Raw genomic sequence first — 21437 nt, 5'->3', positions numbered from 1 at the left:
AGGTGCAAGATTAATCTGTAGTTGTTTGTTTGTGGCGTGCATGTGATCCCAGATGTAACGGTGGACCCACAACTAGAAGCTGGCCGCAGCATGGACCACAGTTGCGAGCTATTGGATTAACCATTAGCAAGCATTTGGAAATGAACCATGCTATGTTGGAAGTCAAAAATTAGAAGAATTATTATTTGGATCCAGTACTCCACCAGCTCAATAGTGGACTGATTCGACCACAAACCAACATCCACCCTTGTATTGCTCCATTTTTCCTCTTTTTTTTTTTTTTCTTCTAGATGTGTTGGTTTGTAACTGGAATAGTCGATTATTAGACCTGATCCAACCATAATTTCTCGAAGAACTATGAGCCTAATATAAATTCATTGAACTGGTCTCAAGTCTTTATGGCTGTATGGACCAAGGAAAGGATCCTCTCGCAAAGCATGTCGGTTTCTCTGTATTGAAAAGTATAAATAAATGCCATTGGAAAGGGATGTGAGGACTTGATTTGATGGAGTGGTCCCTTGGCATGATCTTCGTCCCTTGAATTTTGATATAAGTTTGGAATCTATTCCATTGGAATCCTTCCAACCAAAGATATCGTCCGGGCGAGAATCTAGAAGGCGTGATACATATGAGGTGTTTTGAAAGCCAAAGATGGAGGCAAACTGCATGAGTCATGCATCCATACTAAATGAGAGCGATTGGAAATAGGTCATTTCATTCATGTATGTGCCTTGGAGGTGCTGCATGCATGGAACGCTTGCTGAGATTTTATTGACATGGCCTTTGCCAGATTGTTTCCATGCAATATAAATTTGCAACATGTCACATATGCATACCATGACCCTTTTTTTCTGCATCTGCTATTTGGATAGATATGGAGCTTTTGGGGATTATGCCAAATCAATACAAAGATGAGTATTAACAAAAAATAATTGAGGTTTTTATGCACCATGTTTTTTTTGGTAAGAATTATGCATGCACCATGCTTGGATCATGGGAGCTAGATCCAATAATGAATTGAGAATTTGTCTAAGCTTTTTGAATTAATCTCATACAACAGTTCCCAGGAAATTGTTTGCTGTCATTTTAGTTGCTCGATCGTAATTAGAAGAAAAAAAAAAAAAAACAATTAAGTTACATCCAGTTAATTATCTGATCTTTTACAAATGTCAATACATGCTCAGTTCTCATAAGCACTTGCTTATCATGGAGTGACATCTGGAGAATTATTAGGCACGAGGTGGGAAAAATAAAAATTGAACTTAGAACAAATAGTACCCACACGCAAAAGGAGAGGAAGGGACAAATGTAAGTTGTCTTTTCTCTTTCTTTTAGGTGAATTAAGTTGTCTTATTCACCACACATCACTCATAGATCTTATATATGCATGTGCATGCAAGAAAGCATGCATGTGTGCATATCTCCAAAATAATGAAATAGGTTGATTTGCACAACCAATAAACAATAGATTAAGGTAAATTTTTCATATCAAATTGGACCATGGTGGTGTGGCAAGAAACCTTCCAAAGTTGGATAACAGTCGGCCTGAACCTAACCATGATGCATTTGTGATGTATTAGACCAACATGAGTATACATACATATCATATCTAAGGTGAATAAAAGAATTTCTCATGCATATATATTAACACATCATATCTCCTCGGACTTCCCGCTAGCAATAGGTGTGAGCACTTACCTTTCTTTTGACTTTAGAACGATGGTGCATGGCCCATTCTAAAACGGAGAAGTCAAGATTGGACATATCTAACTCGAACACTTCTCTTTATCTACTGTTCAAGCATAACGAGTGGATGGTCAGTCTTCTTGGGCCATTATGTTCCTTCTTCCACGAGTTCTCAGCTTTTACTGAAAAGAAAGCACAAGGGAATGCTTAACTGTTAGCATGCATGAAAGGTGGGAAGACTTTGATTTGTGGGGGAGAAAAAGATGAGAAGCAAAACGTCGAGCACTACAAATAATTTGCTTTCACTGGTACGTGGATGGTTATTAGGACATGTTTGATTGGAAGGAGTTAGATGTTAAAATGAAATAAAATGGAGATGAATATCTCTTAATCCAATTGTTTGGTTGGAGGTGCCTTATTTCCATTCTGATTACAGAGGAAATAGAATTATTCAGAACTTTCAAAATTCGATATTCTAAACTCTCATTTGATATTTAAATGCTATTCTAATTTTGATTTAGATTCTAATCATGAACCATATGCATTTGGTTGATGGCCATTCTGATTTTCGTTCCAATCTATTCTGCTTTTGATTACGAACCAAATGCATCCCAAAATTATTTGAGTTAGAAGCAACCTAATCTGAATTTACTAATGTATATGTTTGTTCTCTTACGAGAGAGATCAATGTATAAGTCTATTAAAAAATAAAAAGGCTTTTTGTCTTTGAAAATCATTATAATTTGTCATGATGAACTTAAAATGGCTGGAAATAACCCAAGCATAGATAAAACTACAACTTGCCATACAAAAGTTTCTTGAATATCCGGTGACCCTTCAAGATGTAAAGCTTGTGCATATGTATATCAGTGGGCGTCGTGAGGAGAGAGAAAGACTCACCCATTGGTTTGGGATAATTGAAGAAACAATTGTGAAAGAAACTAATCAGGGGTCCCTGCGGGTCCTCTGTGGCGTTTTATTTATCAAATGTCATAATCACTATGAAGCATGCTTGAGCTGACAAGGGAATGAAAAATTATAATAGACTACAAAGCATTATTATTAAGAATTTTTTTTTTCTTAAAACAAAGATCTTTTTTTTTTTTTAAAAGAAGAAGAGCATATATGGATTATTTCACTGAATTGTCGAAACCTAATTCCTTGTTACTTTACATGTCATTATAGTCTAGACAAGTGCTCACAAGCATACAACTAGATAAATATGGACAGCTTATCTATCATGTCTTAGTTGTCTTACGAGATAACTTTTCCAACTTAGATGAAGTGATGTCCAAGAATCCGCTACGTGAACTGGTGTGACAAGAAATGTATTTTAAAACTCCATGGAAGAAAGGGTAATCTTAGTCACCTAGGTAGAAATTTTCATGCATGCATCCAAAATTGGAGCACTCCCATATCTCTCTCCAAATTCCTCGAACCAAATGAAGATTCCACACACCATGGTTTTTTGTTTTAGTCTTTTGGAGGGGCAAAGAATTGGGTGATTCCACACAACATTAGTGCCTAAAATAATAAAAATTACGTGAAACCCTGTTGACCCCAATGTCCAATGAGGCGGTGAGCAAATCCCTTCTCCAAGGCAACTGGTAACAATGTGGCTGTGGCCCATCCCAAAAGCCATATTGACTTTAACCACCCCTCTTCCCACCTCTCTCTCTCTCCAAGTAAAATAAAGAAAGCCAAGATTCCTCAAAGACTTGAAGGGCACTCTCTTATCTTATCCCACCAGCTGCTTATTCTTCTTCTCCTTTTGTTTTTTTTAAGAAAATCTAATCTTGAATTCTTGACACCAATAAACAAGTGTGAAAAGGAAAAGGATTGGTGGAAATCTAAGGCAACTAAATGAGATTCTATTTAAAGTGGTTTACAGAATTGGTATATATATATATATATATATATATATATATATATATTTTTTTTTTTTTTTTTTCGAGGGGAGAAGATTCCAATGGGGAGAAGGGAAACCGTGGGAGCGAGGGGATGAAGGGAGGCCACGTGGCCGTGTCGGCCGCGTGTGGAGGATGACGAGGCCACTGGGGGGGAATCGGTTCGCCGCATCAACGACGGGCGGGCGCGCGCGGCGCGTCCCGACGGGGAATAATGAGTAAATTTAGTATGTGGTGGGCTCCGCTGTCCTCCGGGATTCTCTCTTTGTTTTAACTTTATGGTGGGCCAACCTTGTTCCCCATTCCACTCTCTCGTTCCTTCTCCCCCACTTTTTTTTTTTTTTTTTTATCTCTCTCTCTCTCCCCCGGCCAGGCTAGCCCACCACGGCCACCATCCCAGCCTCCTCTCCCTATCGCCAAGAAAGGCTTCCTGTCGCATCTCCACTTGAGGCACATACAAGGGTCCCAATTCTGTAGGGAATAGACCTCATAGTTGGATCATATTTATGCATGAACCCCTTTCAGTATAAAAAATATCGATCAAACTAGATTAACCTGTTCAATTGTGAACCAATCCAACCATGAAGCAATATACGCAATGACGCTCGAATTGCCTTGCACGTATTGCTCCATGATTGAATCGGTCCACTGCTGAGCCAATGGATCTGATCCAATTTCCTCTTAATAGGTTACATTTTATTTAGCTTGAATCTCTCCTATATAGGTTACACTATAGGTCCCCCAATAAATAATGGATGACTAGATGGGATATAATTGTCCATGATAATAATTGGGCTTAAAATAAAATTTAATAGTGTGATCTTTTGAAACTTTATTTGACATCGTGTGTGTGTGTGTGTGTGTCCTTGCCTCCTTGAAAAGGAGTGGTAAGGATCCGAATTTCGTTTTATTTGTCATGCTTATACAGGACTAATCTAATCATAAATCGATGGCCATATGATGTTTAAGCCATGTTGACCATTTTGTTTTTACCTGTTGTTTTGGATGGCAATCTAGCTTTTGTTCATGCATGTACATATCAAATATGATTGTGTTTGAATATAAATTTAACTATTATTAAGAACAAGCTAATCGAATGGGCTATTTTGTAAGGAACTAATCATAAAAGTTACTCAAACAAGAGACCATGAGTGATTTTCTTCTTTTGATTAAAGGGGAAAAACTACAAAGAGTGGTATCAATATGGGCTATTACTACAAGATAAATCAAACCCCGCTATAAAGTAACCAATTTATAAAAAATTACAGAAGTGAATATTGAAGGCTGATTGGATGCTATGTAGCCACTTATTTTCCCTTAGGTGTCAATAAATTCCGAATGAAATTTGACTCTCTATGATAATGAGTACTCCCAGTCCAAGAATTCAGGACAAAAGCTAGAGGAAGTAGATCTATAAATAGTAAGGTCAAATTTTTATCCACCAAGGTTTATAATGCCTCCATGTACGAGAATGGATCGCATAGGCCTGTTTAATTGTAGACTCAATAACTTGTATTCTGTCTATGTTGATGGTGCCATAAATTATTTGATGACCTTGCATATGTCTATGTCAGATATGGGTTTGGGCTGTATCTTTAATGCAAAAAAAATAATTTATCTTCTTTCATGATATCAATCATTGGATCATGCAATAGCTGCTTCAAGATGATGAAAATAGAAGAAATAAGTTGAAATGCTTTAAGATTTATCCAATGGGTAATGCAACAGTTGACATCATGAAAAAGGAAGATCAATAATTCCTGGGATGAATGATACAATCCAAACCCGAAAAAAATAACATAGGGAACACTACCAGTATGATTGTTTGGGTTCATTTTTTTTTTTTTATTCACTTTTTTTTTTTAAAAAAAAAAACCATGTTAAGGACCCATGCTAAAATCTTGGAAAAGACTTTCTAATGTTTGAATGCAAAATTTCCTCCCAAATGGAGGCGAACGCAACCATTAGGCCATGATCCCAATTCTCTAGCACATGATCATACTAAGAATCTAGTTGGTATCAATCATTGCTTTGGATTATAATTTATTAGCAGAGTAATTGTGCTAGAACCATATTTCCCTTTCTTATATGGGATGAAAATAGCTTATATCTTCACCACATATTGCTGTATCTTTCACAAATGGTGGATTGCAAGACTAGATATCATTTTATTCATAGGTCATCTAGTAATATATATTGTATGTACATCAATAAATTGCATTGCATCATGTTTTACTCATAAGGGAGTCACATGATGGAAACTAGTGGTGAAACCTAACCAACCCAACAAAATCATATGAGCAAGGCTGAAGGAGAACCATCCAAAACGTTAGGTGACCCAAACCATTTGCTGCCAAATAGATAACATTATCAGATATCAATTAACGCTAGAAATGGACTTGATGGCAAAAGATATTCCTTTTAAATTGTGAGCTAGGTTGGACTTGATGGAACCCAAACTATTACCAATTATTCGAGAATATAAGAAATACTAATATATGGATTTGGATGGATAAGTTGACATGACTGATAGAAGACAGGATTCCATTTTACTAATCTCCTCGTACACAGAATATGAATGTTAAAAGGATAGGTTGATGTAAGTCCACCAATAATTAAGAAAAACATGGGATTCTATAAACCGGTTCCCCTTATCCAAAGAGGAATATTTAAACTGTCCAAGAAGATAAGGACACGCCTAAAGTGAGGTCTAGTTGAATATAAGATGGGTTGTCTTCCAACAAGAGGGAATCCTACAACATCATGGTATATCTTATCATTTTAGGAGGGGATGGATTCTAAAGCAAGCAAAGGCACTAATATGTGGTCAAGGAATCTCCCCATTCCACCATCCACAAAGCAGTAAACCAGATGCAAAACCCCCCTCAAAAAGACAGAAAAGGCCTATGTCCACAAACCAATGCTATTATTGCTCTTAAGGATTCCAAGACTAAGTAAATCCCATGTGCCTCATATGTAATCTGCCAATAGCTTGCTAGATTTTGATTATAATAACAAATATTCCATGTAAAAGATGGATTTTATAATTCTGCAGCTAATTGTTTTATACCTCCCTCTTATAATAAAAATCCTATGCTTTTAGGGAGCAATTAGAGCCATAGAAACTCCACATTCACTTTACTGTCAAGCTTTTGAAGTGGGTGAGCAGTAGTTGGGCATTTTGCTACTCTACCCAAAAGGCTTATATCCAGGAATATTTGGTGCACAGACCTGCTGAGGACCATGGTATCATTTGTCCAACAGGAACCCCATGGTTGTCCACATCCCAATCAAAAAAATCCAAAACCTTACTTTCTTTGGACCATAAGCTTCTTTATTTTACTGTTGGTCATTGTGAACATAATTATAGCAGAACAACTGTGTCATGCTAGTCCATATTCACAGGCCCAACCAATCTCATCTAATATGTGTCACCTCTTTGATGGTTCAATAGGCAATACGGTGTGCTGGACAATCATGAACCTCCTATTGATCCCACTCTATTAGGAATTTTTTGCGCATTGCATGCGGTGATTGGCTCACATGCAAAGCTGGGCAGCAGAGCGGCAAAAAAAAATATATTTTTTTTTCTATGTGAGCCAATCACTACATGCAATACATGCATTCGCGCAACATGCGCGGTGCACAGAGAGTTTCTCCCCACTCTATTCATATGGGCTTTGGGCCTTTTCCCAATGGGAGTTGAGTGGCTTCATTGAGAGAAAAAGAAACATAAATATTTGTAGTAGAACATTAATTAAGAAATTCTCTTTTGAAAGAGAGAATTCAAAAAAAAAATTTATTATGAAATTCTTTTCTGAGAGAGAGGATTCAAAAAAAAAAATTAATTATCCCAAAAGTATAGAAAAATATATGCATTTCCTCAAAACTTACAAAAACAAGAGAGTTCTAATTTCTCATTTTCATGGTCTCCTATATTCTCTCACTCTTATACACATCTTAGAGTGTCGCATCCTTTATTTTCAATACCATAGTCATGATCATTGCCGCTCCAAATTCTCACCATAGATACTATGCCCTTGTAGTATCATGATTTATTTTATATCATTGCCTTCGTCTATTATCCACCATTTTTGTCGCCCATTAACCTTGATGTAAATCTTATATGACCATCTATCCTCCACTAAAATGAGCTTGTCCTACAAGTAATAAAATTACTTTTAATTAATATGGTGATATCATTTTTTTAGTTTTCATCTTGTTAACCATCTGCAAGGATAAGACCTCATTTTGGGCATATACATAAAAGTTACTGCACGCATGCTTGATTGGCTAAGCAAATTGTCCTTGTGAGTAATCGTATCCACTCATAAGAGGGCATTATACCTAAATGATTCCTAAATGTGCCATTATGATGGATTCGGATATCTTTCGAGCCACCAATCCATGGATGTCATAACAATATTTTTCTAATCTACATATCTAAATGTAAGCTCACTATTTGACAATGTCTCGCAAAGTAGACTATAAAATGTCTAAGAAAAAAAATATCATGAATATGAATTTGCTACAATATTTTGCAAGAATTCAACAAATATTATGAAATGGAAGAAAAATTTTTTCCCCCTTTTATAAAATTTCAGCATTCCTTCGATGTTAGTTGCAACAAATTAGACAATGATTAGCCAAATGTGGGCCTTACTAAATAAATGCAAAGTTTACATTAGTACTTAATAATCAGAGATCGACATGTAGTTATGTAATCACCTCTATCTGAAAATATGCAGGGTATAGATTTGTAATCACCTCTCTCTCTCTATCATAGAGGGACAATGTGTGTGCGTGCCTCATGGAGAGAGAGAGAGAGAGAGGACCACATTTGGCCTTTGCGACTTTGTCCTTGTTTCCTTGTATGTCTCATGATTTTGGGGTATGATAGTGGAGTTACTGTTTGGCTTTCACTTTTGACTTTTGAAGTACTGTTTGGCTTTTGGGGCAGGCAAACACCATGAATTCTCTCAGATCAGCGTTAGCCTGAACCTTATCCGCATAAAGATCTCTTTGACTTCCTCCCTTTGTGGTTTCCAGAATCTTTTCCATCTCCAACCCCTGCCTAATTATAACCCCCACTAGATAAGTTTTAATATTAAAAGTATATTTATTCTAATGATAACCTTATGTCACGTTATAAGTTTTCTTTAGGAGAAGTTCACATATAGACTTCCCTGCTGGTGTCCTCAGTTACTCCACCAACATTCTTCTGAATCTGGTTGAAGGCTTTTATAGCTGGGCCAATATGAAAGGCTCAAGCCATTTTATCAGGAATAGGATATCCTTGAGTGTCAATATGTAATATCAGAGACTGTATATGGGAAAACTCATACTAAAGCATTCATTTGCAAATCACTTAATTATTTATTTTCGGTGTATAGTAAAATCCATGAAACATGGTGAAAGTGAAGATAAATTATACCGGTCAATTGCATAATTATATCTCGAGATATCATCGATACAACAAGATCCAATAATTTACATAATATCCCAGGCTTGGATATAGTTTCCTAACTAATATGATGCCTTGGATATCTGCTAGTAAGAATGACCATCAAGTCCCAAGGCACACACATTGCTAATTTGAATGAAAGATCAAAGAGGAAAGAGACTGACATCAAGTAAAGTTTGGTAGTTGTGAGACCCTTCCAAGACCCAAATTAGATCGAACTGCTCATCTGGATGGCTACGATCGAGCCACGGGTCGGCGTACACATCATTCACCATATCTCATAGTACCCAAATGGAGCATGTTGGTTGGAATCTATCTACTGATGAGGATATTAGGTCAGATTCCTAGAGTAGTTGTCAGCTATTGAAACCTGAAAGTGATGTCCTCTCGGTTGCTCTTATTTCCTCTCTATTATGAGAGCTGTCTGTTTCCTTTGTCCATGGAGAAATTACCCTCTAATATCTCATTCAATATTCTTTTATTGGAATCCTTCCATGACCCACTTCACATGGGCTAGAATCCAAACGTTTCCTCCTCTCTATCAAATGATTGGGGTTGATGCAGCAAACCAAATAAATCGAGTAGTTCATCTGCATTTAATTTGCATGTCTCCATTGAAATCTTTCAATTGGGTTTGGATAAGGAAGAGGGGAGTTAGTTGAGCCGACATTGTCTCGTTCCTCGGCATAGGACCAGGGCCACAAGAGGAGCTTGTGGACCATCTATCGCCATGACATCGACATTACAAACGGCCAAGAAACAAGCAATTGACTGACCTATGAAAGCAAAGGATCTTGATCTATATATTCCATGGTAATTTCTATTCAGTTCTCACTATTCCAAATTATTCATGGAACTATGCTATCAAAATGTCCTTTTTCTAGTGAAAAGATTCTCAAATTTTGAGCATTCTCGATTTGGGAAGGTTTCGACCTCTCAAGATGCTCAACTTTACCATGTCTCAGTTGTGTAAAAGAGATTCAAAGTTCTGCACAACTTAATGGAAGATAAGAACCTTGGTACAAATCTTACAATCTTTACATCTGCATTCATATCATACATTGAAAGATTTCCAAGGTCAAATTCCAGTACGACATGCATTCAATTGCTGTATCCTTTCACTGTTTTAGCTCACCATGAATGGTAAAATGGGACCAGGTTTGAGAATTAATAGGAAGAAATTCTTTTGTTTCATATGACCCAGAATTTATTTAGAAGTCTACAATTACTTTGACAAGGTTCCTGTTCAGGAATCCAACACAAAATGACAAGCATACATTCAAGGACCGATTAGGCATGAAGAACAGTGTCCATGCCCCCTTCACACAGTGAGTTAGAACTGGTGCCTACTTGTGCTGCCCAACTAGCTTTAATTTCAAGAGTTTCATCTAGGTAGAAAAATGGAGACGTTGGAATTTATAGCTGAAAATTTGTAAATTATTTTGGGTAGAAAATTATTGCAATTTGTAAGAAAAGAAATATCTGCTACATTTTTTTTTTTTTTGGGGGGGGGGGGGGGGGGGGGGTGGGTGGGGGTAAACAGCAGTTGGCAGGTAATTGAAAACTGACCATGACCATCCATGATGATAAGACTAGAGCTGCAGTGGCTGCAACAAATCAACATACACACACTAACTACAAGAAGAAAAAGCAAGCCCTCAGCATGGCTTGCTAACTATAAAAGACAATTCCTGATGTTCCAGTGTGTAGATTCTTGGAACAAAGGAGATACAAGAAACCTCATGTTTCTAGATTCATTGAATGCAGGAGATAACTTGAAGCCCCATAGAATTTATTTATGGTTTCAGTTTTCCACCCAAAAATAAACTTAAAGACAATTCCTGATGTTCCAGTGTGTAGATTCTTTAAACAAAGGAGATACAAGAAACCTCATGTTTCTAGATTCATTGAATGCAGGAGATAACTTTAAGCCCCATAGAATTTATTTATGGTTTCAGCTTTCCACCAAAACATAAACTTTGTTACGTGAGGGCCTTCTAGTAATAACAAAAATAATTATAAAAATAATGCGACAATAACAATCATTATTTCACCATACATATAAGTGTGCATATACATGTAAAACATACAGCCATACTAGATGTAAATCATCAAGTTCCCCAGAATTTGACTACCAACAGAATTCTTAAAGTAAAAAATTTGAGATCTTGGATTAGTTCCTCATATCACGGAATGCTATCCGTTTAAATTGGTTCCTAAGCCTAAAAACTTCCCTATATATTAAAATAAGCACTATGAGGCGTGTTTACCTAATCCAAGTTGCATAAGGATAAAGTAGCAGAAGAAACCATTGTTAATGCTATGTTACAGAGACATCCTGCAGAGAACTACTGATATGATCATACTGAGATATACTTTGGAACATAACAATGAATATAAGAGCACCTGCTCCAACATTCCTCCAAAGGGACGAAGAATGTTAACATACATAAGAACTCCAAAAAGCAAGAACTGGGCAGAAAATATCTGATGACAAAAGCTCATCAATATATGATGAATTTAAGCTGGACAAACCAAAGTAATCAAACAAATGATGCTTGGCAACAAATCAGTATACCAGTAGCATAATCCAGAGTTTTTTTCACCTTGCATAACAATAATTATGATGAAAAGAAGTCTCAGTCTTTAATTTCCTTTTCTATTTAATTCCCATTAACAGCAAGTTTAGGCTCTGCTTAGTTGTTGAGAACATGAAAAAAAGAAAATAATTCAAGGAAAAGAATGGAGATCGATGCACAAAACTTTTGTTCTATTAAACTGAGAAATTTGCAGAGAAAGTCCTAAAGAAAGTATCTAGAATGTGATTGAGATATCCTGACCTCCTTGCTTCTTGTTATGCTATCAAAAAGAATACTTAAAGCAGAGGAAAATTTTCTGATCTCTGGAGAAAAATTGGACCCCTGTTTCTCCTTGTTCTCTGTATTTTTATTTTTTACAGCCAAACACCCAATAACATGCTTTCCTTCTTTCTTTAATCTTGCTTTCTCAGTAAACAAACATGTAGGAATTTTAGCAGCCAGTGCACCTTGTTCATAAAGCCAAATCAAAACAGAGAAATTTACCTCTCAATATCCTTGGATTAATGTCAGCGACGTGTCCCTCGCACACAATTGATGTGCAATTGAAACACAAGGATCTAGACATTTTTCTTCATTACTTAAGAAAGAGATGGAATGAAAATTTAGTGCAATAATTTAAAACCAAAAATCAGGATGCAATACTTTCCCCATACATATTCTATCAGACAGAGATGAATAAATGATTTCATTTCCATTCTTTGCCATTCTCCAGAATAGTCCAAAACAAGTCATATATAAGTAAAAGAAACTAAACTAAAACTACATTGCAGACAAAATTGCCCACTTCCTTGGGTTCAACAGAGATACCAAAAGGGGCACCTCACTACTTTGTTTTGATGAAATGAGCCGCCAGCAACTTGGAAACTGTGAAGCCTCTAAAAGAATCAACCTTGAACAGTTCCTTTAGCTTCTCGTCACATATCACATTCCTTTTATCAGCAGGATCCTTCCGAAGATGATGGAAAACATTAATTTGAAAAAAAAAAAGAAAAAAGAAAAAAAGCATTGAATTAAGAAGATTTACCGGACTATCAAGGAGAAGTACAATAACAATCATACTTTGCAAAAACTACATGAACAGACATGGAACACTAGCAAATAGTGCACATAGTTCGCAAGATGTTCCGTGCAAACAATAAATGCACTTATAATTGAAAACTCAATACACAAAATTTTAGGTCGAATAATTTTTGCCAGGAAGTGGAAAATCTCATCCAACATGTAAATTGACACCAAGCATTCATGTGCGGGTGTTTTCCTTTATCAATTTTTTTTGTAGGCATCAAATTCCTTATTTAGAAAATTACAGAAGATTGTATAAAAAGCTAATAATTCATATTACTTGAGTACTTGATGAGATTCACAGTTATATATTAATCATAGACAAAGAGCTTGCAGACTTCAAAAAAATATTTAGCTTGTCACTCCAAATGACATGGTTGCAAGCTTCAAATTTGTTGACAACATTTTCATCAACAGGCACAAGCTCACTAGCAAATTACTCTGCCAACACATCTTCTAGGTTACTAACAATGCAAATATTGTCTAAGAGCAGTCAGCTCTTCTATGTTTTAAATGAAATTGATGAAAACCCTGTGTCTATGGTTGCAAATGAATTGGATTGACCAGCTTCCAATGTAGAACCAGCCTGGAATTAATCCAAGTTTAATCCGATCCTAAGTTATTGGATTAGACTTGGACTGGAAATTATTACCAACTTTTAGTAAATATTGGATTTGAATCCATAAGTTCCCAATCCAGACCCTAGGATGCTAACATTCAGAACTGCCCAGCCCCCTGGCCGTGCGCGCCGCAACCGCTTCCCCCCCACCCCTCCCCCCTCCCTCCCCTGCACAGTGATGGGCCCCCTCTTGAATATAAGAAATTAATTTTCCTTCAGTGATAAGATTAATGTATTAATTGTTACTGTTGATTATAATATATGCGGTCATCAATCAGATCTTACATAACATAAGGCTGTTCACAAAGTATACATGCTACTTATTATTATCTTTATTTTATTGCATAATATGTTTATCATATAATCAGATAATCAATTACATGGGCTAATTATGGTTTGTGTCTGGATTGTATTTTGACCCAATTCAATCCAACCAGAATGGAAATGGATTAGGCATGGTCCAATATTTTGACCACATTCAAATATGGATTGCATTTGGGGTGGGACAATCCCCAATCCACCCACACCCCAATTGCAGCCCTGCATTATCCAAAACAAAAAAACCTCCAAAATTTAAGTGGTTTTCAGCATGGTTAGGGATAAAACACGATGATAACATAATCTAGTTACCAGAATGGGACTTATACAGATCTTGCAGTCCCACCAGATTACAAAGACACTAGCCCTTTCTGCTGGTCACCATGGAATTATGGGAGTCATGCAAGTGATTTGCAGAGTTGAAGTCACTGTGGCCTTTTAGCCTTGCATGTTTGTGGCGATCCATTGGGTTTTCAACAATTATTTTCAAAGTCTTGATGGACATCCAAAATTCTGTGATAAGTCAATGCAGGCACCAGCAGCCATGGAGGATCTCACCAAAGATCAACTTTGGAGGTTACTCCACCACACTGACCATTCACAATATCTTATCAATAAAAGAGACACTTCAGTCTCTTAATAACCACTATTATGATGGTACCTTCTATCTATGCCCTCAATTGACTAGAGCAATATCAGATTACAGAACATTTCGTTCCTGTTAAAAGAATAAATCAACCTTTATAACAAGAATGGTGAAAAGCATAAATAACAAAACAAACATTAACAATGCAATTCTTTTTTCACATAGCAACAGCAACAAAAAATTAAAAAAAAAAAAAGGAAATGGACTATTGCAGATATATGCAGCAATTTTTTCTAGTTCCTAGCTGCCAATCAATCATTTCTAAATAGCCCTTCCCATTATGCACATTAGCTTAAGCCATCTAACAACACATCCACTTCCCTTAAAATACAGTGTGAGTAAAACAAGATTCCCTCCACTATATCAAAATAATGATCCAATGAAAACTTGTTTGGTTGATAACATATGTCATCATTATAATAGCACCCTCACCCCTGATATCATTTTTTCCATGGAAACTACGGCATAAACTTGGATAAAATAACAAATTAGGATGTTATTCAAATCTTGTGCAGACAAAGTTAGTAATAATGCATATAAAATACCTCTACATGGATATTAGTAAATCATCTGTGTATAAATCAGATAACTGATTCTCTTTATGATTATCTCCCTCAATGTTTCTTTCCATGTAACAAGGTATTAATGCCTCCTTGGTATTTGATATTAAAGCTTGGTGAAGTGACTATGCAAAATAAGAATATTTGTGATCTCCATCACACATCCCAAATATTTTTTGACAAACTGACAGATCAAATTGAAATTTAGCCTTTATTTCAAGAAAAGAGTTCAACTACTTAGTTTAGTTCCTGACCAATTTGCATATTATGAGGCATAGGCAAGACCCTTGAGTTTAAAACTCATCCTTAGTTTGGCATCTTCTGTGCATGCATGTTTCAGCAAGTTGTGGGCAACAGAAAAGATTACGTGCCTTAAGTGTACACTGCATTTCACACATTGTCCTACAACAACACTCCTATTTGGAGGTCATGAAATTTGCCAGTGATAAGACATAGGCACCACCATGACATAAAACAGAGCTTGACCCTGGGCCAGCTAGAATACAACCTAAGTGGAGCACTGGGAACGATGCAATTTGACCTGGCACGAGCTTGACTCATTTTCATTTGGATCTAGTTGCCAAAAATTGGCTCCCGGCCAAGTCTCCGGTGAATCAATTCTAAATGTTGTCTGCGCACATGTAGGTGAATGCAAAAGGAATTCATGCATCTGCAAGTGCAGCTATTACGTCTTGGTTTGGCCATTAGAGCTTGAATATCTATACAATACATTAAAGGAGAAGCCAGGGACCTCCTCATGCGCCATGTGTCAAGCTCAGGACTCCCCCAATGGTTTTTTTTTTCCTCCGTTTCTTTCTTCGAATGCCTCCCAGCCCACTCGAACCTTCCCGATCTCTCGCGGACACCCTCCTACCCGCTCTCCTCGCTGCCACCTCCCGTCGGTCTCTGCTGTCATACAAGCATGAAGAGACACAAGTTCTGCAGATTGTATGCAGGTGCTGCATGTCTGAGCCTCTGTACCACACATACCAGCTTGAGAAATGCAAGGACCTGCCGAATGTGCAAACGTTGTGTAACAAGGATTTGTGCAAGTGAATCTAGGCTTTGACTTCAAGAAGTCACATGCATTTGTACATAATGAACGGGGCCCATATGTGTCAAGTGGCCCTCCTTTCTTGGAATAAGTGAACCAAAGCCATCTTGTCAAGTTGAGATATGAGTTGACAGCGCCATCTGAAGTTTTTAAAAAATGAGATCTCAGTCATGTTGGTAAAAAATTACTAAGATTAACGTGAACTGAGATTTTGGTTCATCTTAATCAGGATGGAAGGTAAGAAGGATCGCCAAACTGTCCCGAATTGGATAGTTCAAGGCATTCCGAGCCGTCTCGACGGCTAACCGAGACAGTTCAACCGAGCAAAATGGCACACTGGAGGAGGAAGAGGGAAAGAGAAAAAGAGAGAGAGAGAGAGAGAGGAGGGGAGGAAAAGAGGAAATGACGCCATTGAAAGCCGACAGTGGCCCGCTGAGGCTGCCGAAGGGCTGCGGAGGCTTCCGCGGCTCGACGTTGTTTGATAGGGCATTTCATCGAGCGAGAAAAAGAAAGAAAAAGAGGGAAAGCAACCATACCGAAGAGGCTTAGCCGGCGGAGACACTGACGAAGGGCACCGAATGGCCACCGTGGCCACCAGACAGTGAAAAATACTAGGACAGAGCCGCAACCGCAAAACAAGGGTGACTGCCCCATTTACTCATCAGCTTTTTTTAAAAACGAAGATAAATAATGAAACCGGCAAACCCATTGTTGGTTTCACTATAATCGAGATTAAAGAAAAAAAACATGAAATAAGAGTGATCACTTCTGTTTCACGCTTGCGGTGCCAGAGACCACGATTGCACCATCCAATGGACATTGTGGCTAAACGGAGGCCCTCCAGTGACTCCCCCTCCCTCATTCTCTCCCCCCCTATCTCTCTCTCTTTCTCGATCGAGGATTGACGGATGAAGCAGAGGCCTTGGTGGCCCTTCGAGCGTGCCAACAGCCCACTTGTGGTCACCGCCGGCATGTCGTCCGGCCACACCTTCCATGCCCCTCCCCTCCCCTCTTTCTCTCTTTTTCTCCTCCTGATTCCCTTCTCTGTGTCGATTAGCACCAATCCAGTCTGATACAGAACCGTACTGACCCATACCGTCAGCCGATTGGCACAAGTTCCGGTACCGAGTCCACCAACCTTGGTAAGAAGATTTGGAAAGACCCAAAATCCTCTAAGATCTCCAGTGATATTTTAGGACCAAGATGTTAAAATCTTGACTAATATGGTAAATATGGAAACAAAGAAAGTATTAAGGCATTAATTTTGAAATTTAATCAAAATAATATTTAAGTAAAAAGGTGACTGGAAAATATCAGCCAATCTATTCATATCATATTGGATGATATACTGGGATTTGTCCTTTTGTATCAACCAAGATAATAAGGGCCAAGATGATCTCATATATCATATCGGTGAGGGCCCATTATCAATACAAACCAAGACCTCAACCAAGATGAAACTTTGGTCCTACTGCAAAGTGGGCCAACCTCCCACCCTAGCTTGTGGCAGCAGTTAGGTAGTGCGATGTCACTAGCTATATGGTGAAAAATTACAAATTGGATGAATTATCCAGATACAATTTGAATGTACCCAATTCCAGCTTGAACTTAGCCAAATATCAAGCATCCTGGATATGTGATACCATATATGGATATATAATCTCAAGCATCATTTAAAAGCCACTGAAAAGGGATGGTATTACCTGTACCGTACAGCTCCAGCACAATAACGGCACTGGTATAGAAGCCAAGATGATGAAATAGTCATACAAGTGCATATCGATTATAGCAGTTCGTACAATCCATATAAATGCATCCTGATGGCACCATATTGGTGCCGATTATATTTAAATTTTTGAAAGACGTCAGTTTTGGCACATACAATCGATACCAGTATTGTATTGATATTGTACCATTTCGAATAAAAAACAGTACAAGGTTTGGTAGTGGTATTTGAAACCTTGATTTGAAGACTTTTATGGATATTCTGGATGCATATATTGGGTTCAAGTAGTTTTCCTAAGAATCATGGTTTTGAACTATGTAATTCATCACTTAGGCTGATCAATAAAGTGGAGGAATGTCCACATCTAAACCCTAAAATATGAAGACCATTTATTCCATCAGCAACTTATAGATATGCCATAATACAAATAGTTATTCTAATTTTGACAAGAGAATATAATAGAGAAGACCATTGTGTTTCTCATGCAATTATTTATCTAACCAGCAATTGTACAATATATGAAGAAGTAGTACAACAAAATACCTGCAGATTATTTTGTTTTATGTACTCCCACATCCTTTTCACAACATCAGAGCGAGATAATGCATTTTCACCAGTACCAATAAACTTCACCAGATCATCTGAAAGTGGAAGGGGTACAAGAAGACCAGAAGACCCTCCTTTTTGCCGCTTTCCTATCCAAGGCAACCCATCAGAATTTGATAAGTACAATAGGTGATATGCTGATACATTTTGTGGACAGCACTAATGAAACATGAGATCACTAATATCCAACCTTCTCCTTCCTTTTTATGTTGTTTGTCCTTGGGTTTTGACTTCACTGTATTCGCTGGGCCTGCTAGATAATCCGAAATAGTATAAAAAGAAATAGACCAAGCAATGTATCAAAGGTATGTACTGGAAAAAATAAAAGCAATGTATCAAAGGCAAACCAATGTCATGAAAGGTGGAAGCACAAGTGAGGCATTTTATCTCTTGATGAAGCAAAAAGAGAGCCTCATGCCCTGAGCCATAAACTTCAAGGATTATCCTTGAGGCACTAAGCCCCAGAAGCAGATGTTTTTGCATTGGGTGTACATGCACCCACAAACTTTTTTTAAAAAAAGAATAAAAATTATAACACTCAAGCAAATTAGATCAGACTCAAACCATTAGCTATGCAGAAGAGCAAAGTCAGTTCAGATTCAGACTTACCATCTTCAGAAGTCAAAGGCCAGATATGCTTTGACAAAGCTTTGTTCATTTGAAACATGTCGATAGTGTTAACATTAAAGAGCTTTTGCAGTCTTTCATCACATATTATCTTTCTCCGATTGTTTGGGTCCTGCAAACTGTTCTCGCGAATATAAGCCCACAGTTTCTTCACGACCTGAAACCATTTGTGCAAAACAAGTATATAGAAGATTAAGGTCCTGAAAGCTCCTTAATTTTTCCATTGAATTGATCAAAAAATATGGTATATACTTAAAAGGACCATATTTTTATGAGCATTACCTCAGTTCTGGCTAACTCAGATTCACCAACAAATTGTTGCAGTGCCGGAGAAAGACTGCATAGCTTGGTAAATCCACCACCCCTTCTCTTGACCTCCTTATTGAGCTTGTTAAATCTAATACAATATAATAAAGAAGATACATATAAAGAACTTACAGCTGCAGTTCGTACATGAAAGAAATAAGCGAATAAGAAGTGGAAGGCCCAGATAACTATACAGATGCAATAGAATGTGTCAGGGATTTTAATATTAATTAGGAACATCAAACTCTCAGTTCAACCGAGTTACTAGCATATAGTTGAAGCATTAATTAGACTTCAGTTACAACCTCCATATAACTAACATGATGTAACCAACCAAAAAAAATGTCCCATCCATCTGCAGTCAGCAAAATTGCAGAATGTTTAAATCCAAAAGTCTTCTGATAACTAGGATACCTTGCATACTCTAAAGTAATACAAGTATTACATATACATATACATATATATGTATACATATACATATACATATAGATGTATATATATACATATACATATAGATGTATATACATATACATATACATATGCATGTAGATGTATCTATATACATATGTATGCATACGTATGCGTACACGCACGCGCACGTATGCGCACGCGTACGTATGCATATGCGCATATATGCATATGCATATGCACATGCATGCATATGCATATGCATATGTGTATATATATATTATAGTCACCAACTAGGAAAAAAAATCAGCAAGCTAACTCCCATTGCAGAAGGTGACTTATTGGAGTTCAGCAAGTTTGAATATCAAGAGGCAAGTTGAAAAGATATTAGGGCAGCTTGTACATAATCTCACATCAATTAGTGCTCAAAGTGTGAACCAACTATGAAGTCGTACTGGTGCTCCATTAGTCCATTTACCACATCAATAGCAGGGAAAATGAAAAGGTAGAACCTCAACTTCCCTCATCCCCACCCCAACCAAACAAAAAACCAGAAAAGAAAAAAAAAAAAGAGGACAACAACAAATGCAATGCAAAAGAAGAAACATCTTATAAATGTCATTTTCTGAAACTGAACCAGGAAGCTTTTCCCCATTCCTAAAGGGAAGGCATATAATCCAATAATCAATCAAGTATATATTACCAGGTTATATTTGAAGTATGTTAACCATGTCAACTTGTCCTATCTTCTAATACATTAAACATATGTCGCCTATTTAGGGGTTTCTGAACTGCCCAAGGAAAAGAAGGGGGGGGGGGGGGGGGTGAACGGGGCAAGCAGTAGACTCCCCCATGTATTGGGGGGCCATGAACGTTAGACTCCGAGCTCCCGTCTATATTTAGAGAAAAATAAATAGTGTACACTAGATATTTTATTTGTACTATAGGTGGAATTGACTTCATTTTTTTGGGATAGTACAAAGCAATAAGTATGGACAACGATCGAACTGGGGATGGAGCTTCACACCCTGGCAGAAAAGGGGTTGGGGCATGACACGTCGTCGTTGCCGTGAAAAGACATGCGAGCAGCCTGCATTGCATGTTATGCCACATCATTATCCACATCAGCATCCTATTCAATCAGTAGAGAAAGGAAGAGAGGAGAGAAGGGATGCATGTGGGTTGAGGAGAGGAGATGTTACCCGATGGTAGTACCATGCGGGGGAGGCAATGAACCAAGCAATGCTGAGGAAGGAGAATGTGGCGCAGAGGGTTGCGACGCAAGGGCTCGAGCAATGGTGAAGAGTGTGGTGGTGTGGGACCCAAAAGGAAGGTGAGGAGCACAATGTGCAGGTTGCTGGCAACGCCCATAGCAAAAGGTGGTGCACAGCAAAGGTTGGGGATGCACATTAAAGACTGATCAAAATGAGGAGCGACAGAGATAAGCTAGCCTAGCCCTATCAAGAGCCATGATGATGAGACCTTTTCATCAACAAAATGGCCATGTCTCTGGACCATTCTCTATGCATAGCACCTTTTCACCCCTTCTAATAAATCCTGGGTGAGTGACCTCCCAATTTATCACAAAAAAAAAAAAGACTGAAAAGGATTTATATATTGGAGCAACAAGCCTCACAAATTTCTTCCTCAAATGAAGCTTTTTTTTTGTGGGATCAAAGGCAGCCGCATCCCAGACAACAACCTCCTAATAAATTGATGAGAGAGCAAAATAATTAAAAACTAAATTTAAAAAAAAAAGAATATCTAAACCTATCCTCTTCCATAGAACTCTGCTAATCCGATTGTTCTTCAAATCCTCTGAGTCCCATTATATATACCGGAGCAAAA

General features: G+C 37.6%; 1 protein-coding gene across 2 annotated transcripts; it reads right to left on the bottom strand.

Moving 5' to 3' along the window:
- Window positions 1-12325: 12325 nt before the first annotated feature.
- Window positions 12326-19272, bottom strand: LOC105032769 (uncharacterized; the record flags this gene model as incomplete). 2 transcript variants are annotated; one of them, XM_073251813.1, is given in 5 exon segments in its annotated part: window positions 12326-12603; window positions 18186-18337; window positions 18439-18501; window positions 18858-19032; window positions 19158-19272. In XM_073251813.1, coding segments are annotated over 5 exon segments (628 nt in total), but the record flags the coding sequence as incomplete, so codon positions are not given.
- Between the last annotated feature and the right edge of the window lie 2165 nt (window positions 19273-21437).

The sequence above is a fragment of the Elaeis guineensis genome, chromosome 2, assembly GCF_000442705.2.
Source record: "Elaeis guineensis isolate ETL-2024a chromosome 2, EG11, whole genome shotgun sequence".
NCBI classification, from domain to species: domain Eukaryota; kingdom Viridiplantae; phylum Streptophyta; class Magnoliopsida; order Arecales; family Arecaceae; genus Elaeis; species Elaeis guineensis.
Note: the sequence above shows the minus strand (reverse complement) of the source record. Positions and strands in the feature narration are given on the sequence as shown.